At 37.1% G+C, this 6370-nt stretch overlaps 1 protein-coding gene across 1 annotated transcript; it reads left to right on the plus strand.

The window, feature by feature from the left end:
* Window positions 1–4021: 4021 nt before the first annotated feature.
* On the plus strand, window positions 4022–4990 carry LOC138349281 (uncharacterized). Its single transcript, XM_069299601.1, has one exon. The coding sequence runs from the start codon at window positions 4022–4024 to the stop codon at window positions 4988–4990; it is 969 nt and encodes a 322-aa protein (XP_069155702.1).
* The last annotated feature ends 1380 nt before the right edge of the window (window positions 4991–6370 follow it).

Consider the following 6370-nt stretch of genomic DNA (forward strand, 5'->3'; position numbering starts at 1 on the left):
CAATTAACAGCTTCTGATGTTGAGCAAGTACAAACAGTGTTGAAACTTGCTCTGTGGAACCGGCTTTGTGAACATATCAGCGTGATTATCAGCAGTTCCTACTTTTTCACCTTGATTCTCTTCTCACTTCTCAGAAAATGATACCTGTTGACACCCAATTTTGACCGACCTTTAACCATTTTTAGGATTATATTCGACTAAATACGTATTTTAAAATTTACTTAAAGTTTCGAAGTTTTAGTCGATTTTTCTCAAAAATTATATATTTTAGTATCATTTTCTTTATAAAATTATTGTAAATATTATTTCAAATGTTTTAAAATTTAGATGATTTTCAATTATACAAATATTTTAATGTATGTAGTATTTTAATAAAATTATTTAAATTCTAGCCTATTCTATTCTAAAATCTTCCAATTCTAGCCACTTGAATTAGAGTTTTATTACAATCATAGCCTCTCTTTCATTTCAATTATAGTCATTCTAATTGCAATTTTAGCCATTCTATATCTTTGTCAATCTAATTGCAAAACATCATCTTTTAATCTCATCCATCTATTTTATTAATCGAATCCTAACCCAGATCTATCTAATCTAACGGTTGAGATCATTTTTTTAACTCTCTTTTAACACCAAAAGTCCCAAAACCTAAAACTTTTTTTTTTCTCCCTCAACTCTTCCTGACAGCCTTCAACCGCCCCTCTCTCTCCCTCTCGTCTTCCTCCTCTCCCTCTCTCCAACCGTCTCTCTCTCCCTCCATTCTTTCCGGTGGAAATCGCCACCTCCAAGTGGTGGCAGCCTCCTCTCTCTCCTCGCCCTTCTCCTTCCCTTCCCCTTCTTTCTCTCCATTTTTTTTGTAGGCGAGAGCAGAGGACGACTCTGAGCAGACCACCGGCAGCAGCAGTCACCGGCGAGAACAGCCTGCGCAGCAGCAGCGCCTGGAGAGGCGCACGATAGTAGCAGCAGCGGCCAGCAGACGACGACGACCAGCAGCTTGGTGAGGCCATGGCAAGCAGCAGCTTCAATCGACGAGCAACAGCATCCGGCGACCCCTCTTTCCTTCTCTCCTCTTCAGCGACCAGCAGCCCTGCAAAGCCAGCTTTGAATTCGATCTGCAGCTCCAGCGACACCAGCGCCACCAGCAACAGCCAGCAGTCGCCGGCGAGAACTCCTGCGCCAGCCAGCAGCCCCGGCGGCCGTCTGTCTCTCCTCTCTTCTCTATTTCCTTCTCTCCTCTTCTCAGGCGAGCAACGACCCCCTCAGCAACAGCAACCAGCAGCCAACGCCGCCATCCTCCAGTGGAACTCCGGCCAATAGTCTTTGGTAACGTGTATTAGCCCATTACTTTAGCCGCAAAAACAGATCAGTCCTGGTAATATTTCCCTATTTCGCTTCCTTTATCATTTTTATTCCTTGTCTACTTGTGTGATCTCACATATTTTTTTATTATTATTTTTAACTTTGTTGTTCATGTTCTAGAAATTCTGCTTGGTTATGATTCGTTATGAATTGAATTGAGTTCTAATATGATTAGATTGCTTATAATGATCTTTCAATGATAAATACTCATTTCAATCTAAATCAGCTCCAAATTTGTTTGGTTCTTCCTATTAATTCAGTATATGTTTCACTAATTTTCGTTTTCTTGAAGATTTCCGCATTCCTTGCAATATGTTATTTTCTTAAAATAATACTAAATTAGAGTCATTTCATGCATTTAACTTGGCTTTAAAAATATTTCATACCAAAACTTTGTAATTTTCTTAAAAAGTCATTATTCAATCTTCCTTTAAAATTTTGGATTGATTTTGACATTGTTTATTTGAAAATAAATTACAAGTACTATCTCCTAACCTATCGTTAGTGGGAAACTCAAAGGAACTATGAGGTCTAGTTCCAAATTTTTTAAACCGACGCATCCTCGGAAGTATCACCTACCCATGAATTTCAAAAAGAATTATGTGCATTTATATGTAAATGTTTATGTGCCTACGTGTGAACTAAATCTTTTAAATCATTTTTTAAAACATAACTATTTTTTTTATATATACCGACCTCAAATCAAAATTGTTTCTATGGTGGAGGAGCGCGATCAATAATATCGTGGCATCATCCCTATAAAGAAACAAACATTTTTTTAAATAAAAATTCATATTCAAAACATGCTCAATTTTCAAAACCTTACTTTCTCACATATTAGTTGTTTAATATTTATAAATTTTGTTTATAACTTAGTCTCATGCTTAAAATAAATAAAACTTGATTGTTTATTTATTGTCATTACCTAGCCTTACATGCTTAAATTAATAGTATTAATTGTTTTATATTTGTTATCACTTAGTAAGATTAAATAAATTAATAAATTAAACGACCTTGATTGCTACTTGTACCCCACATAGATTGCATGAGATACGGCCGGGACCCACACTTGTGGACCTCGAGGGATGCCTAACACCTTCCCCTCGAGGTAATTTGAACCCTTACCCTAATCTCTGGCCCGTTGACCTTAGTTAGACTTAGTTAGGTTAGATAGGCGCCCTAACGCGCCTTAATTTGTTAGGTGGCGACTCCAAAACTCAAAAATCCCAAAAGAGTTGTTAGGTCGTGCACAAAACCCGTTTTCCGCAAAAATGGGGCGCGACAGAATGGCGACTCCGCTGGGGATATTAGGTTCTTACCATTACGTGTTTCATGCTTATTTATGTGGGGTTTACTTTATATTGTTTATTTCATTATTTGCTAGGTGTTTATCATATTTAGTTATTCTTTTATTGCCTTATTAATTGTATTCTTTTTATGTTACACCCATTTTCCCTCTTCTTATTTGTTTATTACCATGTTTCATTCTCCCATTTTCCTTATTTGTTTACTACATTTAATCCCTTATCCTCTTGCCTTATTTGCGTGATTTTTATTTTTACACCTTTATATGTTTAAATTCCTTTTATTTATTTATGCTATTTATTTATTATTTTATAAAATGCTTATATGTTATCACTTTCCAATTTAAATGCTAAATATTTATTGCTTTGATAACTGACATTCCGCTCATATTTCCCCAAATTGGGACCCTCTCCTTTTTTCATTTTTCGTGATGTTGTGCCTTTGCACCTCTCACAACTACTCCAATTCTATTCAAATACCCATTATAGAGAGTCGGCATATGCGTGGACGTAACGGATAATTTTACTACCGCGAAACCACGAGCCTCTCGCATAGAATCCCTTTCAAGTCTGTGTCAAGACAACTCTTAGAAGTCCTTGTTAGGTCATACATGTTGCATAAACCCTAGGTGGTTTGACCCTTGGCGTCAATCCATATAATTAGTAGCCACCCTATTGTCTAAAGGGCCCCAACACCCATTAGACAAATTGCATATTTATGTGTCAATTTGATCATCATATTTTAAATCAAGTCATTATGTCAAAATGGAGGTAAAATCTTTCTTCGACTCTAAACTTCAAATTGGCAAAGTATAACTTGATTCAATTATGTGACCTTATTCTATTAACTATTACAATTGTCTCACTTTGAGTTTATTGTGTCATTCATTTGATATTATAATTTTGGCTCACTATATAATAACTCGGTTTTATTTTTGATTTACTTCTTTGACTAAAGGTTGTCTTGTATTTGGATAATTGGCTCGACTAAGATTCTGCAATATGACAAATATGTTCAACCTTCGAAAAAATCACTCATCTTCTCGTCCAACACAAAGTACCTTTTGGACCATCTCTCCTCATCCTATTCCTACTCACACCCTCTCTCAACAAAGGTCTCCAACACGCCTCAATTTTGATGCTTCACAATATGAGGGAATAGGTGACAAAGTAGAGAAGTCTAAGCTAGATGCACTGCAGCGAAAATGCATGACTTGGAGAAAAAGGTGAATGGAGAATTAATCACAATACCTACTCATGACCTAAGGAATAAAAATTTATGTCTACACCCAGGAGTTGAATTGCCGTTGGGATTTAAAATTCCAAAATTCAACATGTTCGACGGACGTGGGGATCCAATGGCACATCTCAAAGATTTTTGCAGCAGGCTAGTTGGCTTAGAAAACAATGAACCTCTCCTAATGAGGTTATTTATTCAAAGCTTATCAGGAATAGCCTTCACTTGGTACGTCAAACAAGACTTTGGCAAATGGCTCGCATGGGAAGACATGGCTCGAGACTTTGTGGAACAATACAAGTTTAATAACAAGGTTGACCCTACAATGTTAAATTTGCTCAAATTGAAGAAATTAAGCCATGAATCTTTTGAGGAATATGTCATACGATGGAGAATGGAAGCCTCCAAGATACGCCACTTACCACATGAGGAGGAGTTGGTCCAAACTCTCATCAGATCACTTGAGGGTATATACTACAAAACCCTATTCTTTGCTGGTATTCAAAGTTTCGATAGTCTAATTCGAATTGGAAAAGAGTTAGAATATGGCATTCAGTCTGGAAGAATTGTTGATACACAAGTTCCTTTTCAAGTCCTGAAAGACTCATTAGATGAAAGGAATGAAGATGCATCAACCTATATACCTCCGAAACAAAGAAATCAGAATATTGAGCAAATTCATGCTATTCTTGAGCCTTCCAACCCTCAGGTATCTCAACATAAGGTGAGGAAACCTCGTGTCTTCACTCCCTTAACGAAAACTTTGACCGACATTTTCCAGAGATTATGGGATAAAGGACATCTAAGACCAATAAATGGATGGATTCCCAAGCACTCTACTTCAAACTTTGATCTATCCAAAAATTGTGCCTATCATTCAAACATTCAAGGTCATGACACCGAAGAATGTGCAGCATTGAGAAATAAGATTCAGAATATGATTGAAAAAGGAAAAATTATAGTGCAACAAGGACGACAAAACAACAATTGCAATCCTTCTATGGCGAATACATTCATCGTTCAAGGAGACCCTACGAAGATGTACATTAGGCACTTGACAAGGAAGCGTAAATTACATCACAGAAATTGATATGGACAAGACTTTTATGAATAAAGTTGGCTTTATTGTTCTCATACCTTATGCCCAAAGCCTTCTTCATTCCTTTCATTTTTCCTTGTAATTCTGAACTACGTTTGACCTGATTTCCTTTTGGATACGTAGGCAACCCTTGATGTGTCCGGTCTCTATCAAATAATTTTTTTAATTTATTTCCCATGGTCATTCAAAACACTTCTTTACAAATTCAAATCTAGACTAATTGACAATCCATGAACATAATTGACACTTGAATTCGAAGTCGAGCCTTAATGTCCAAATACAAGACAATCATTTTTTTTTTGTAACTTACAATTTTTCTTTGAGTGAAGCAGGATCAAAATTCCCCCCACTAATAAACTGGGGCAGAATTTTTGAGGAAACCTCAAAAATTTTCACAGAGATATTTAACAAAGTGAGTATATATCTTATACTCTAAACTGGGGCAGAAATTTTTGAGAAATCCTCAAAAATTTCATCACAACGGAGCACAGGTATGACCATCTCTCGCCTTTTGAATTTACGATTTTTTCTCTGGATGCATGAATAACTTATATGAGCGTACTGTCATATTTAGGAGCTACAATGTAAGTCATACTATCCTCAGACTATTTTTAAGAGGCTATTATCAACTTTCTTCTACGACTGACTGAATATATATTTAAGCTCTCCCGTCTTATTATAATACGATACTTAGGCTCTTCCGCCTTACAATAGGACGTTTAGGCTCGTCCGCCTTACAATATGATGTTTAGGCTCGTCCGCCTTACAATATGACGTTTAGGCTCGTCCGCCTTACAATACGATATTTAGGCTCGTCCGCCTTACAATACGATATTTAGGGTCGTCTGCCTTACAATACGACATTTAGGCTCGTCTTCCTTACCATACGACATTTAGACTCTTCCGCCTTACAATAGGATATTTAGGCTCATCTACCTTACAATACGATGTTTAGGCTCATCTGCCTTACAATACGATGTTTAGGCTCGTTTGCCTTACAATAGGATGTTCAGGCTCTTCCGCCTTACAATAGGATATTTAGGCTCATCTACCTTACAATAGGATATTTAGGCTCGTCTGCCTTACAATACGATATTTAAGCTCGTCTGCCTTACAATACGACATTCAGGTTCTTTCGCCTTACAACAGGATGTTTAGGCTCTTCCACCTTACAATAGGATATTTAGGCTCGTCCGCCTTACAATACGACATTTAGGCTCGTCTGCCTTACAATACGACATTTAGGCTCTTCCGCCTTACAATAGGATATTTAGGCTCATCCGCCTTACAATACGATGTTTAGGCTCATCTGCCTTACAATACGATGTTTAGGCTCGTCTGCCTTACAATACGGCATTTAGGCTCTTCCGC

This window comes from Solanum lycopersicum, chromosome 6 (assembly GCF_036512215.1).
Source record: "Solanum lycopersicum chromosome 6, SLM_r2.1".
Lineage (NCBI taxonomy): Eukaryota > Viridiplantae > Streptophyta > Magnoliopsida > Solanales > Solanaceae > Solanum > Solanum lycopersicum.

Excerpts from the sequence above, each read along its gene's own strand:
- LOC138349281 (XM_069299601.1), top strand. The coding sequence starts at position 4,022 with ATGGCACATCTCAAAGATTTTTGCAGCAGGCTAGTTGGCTTAGAAAAC.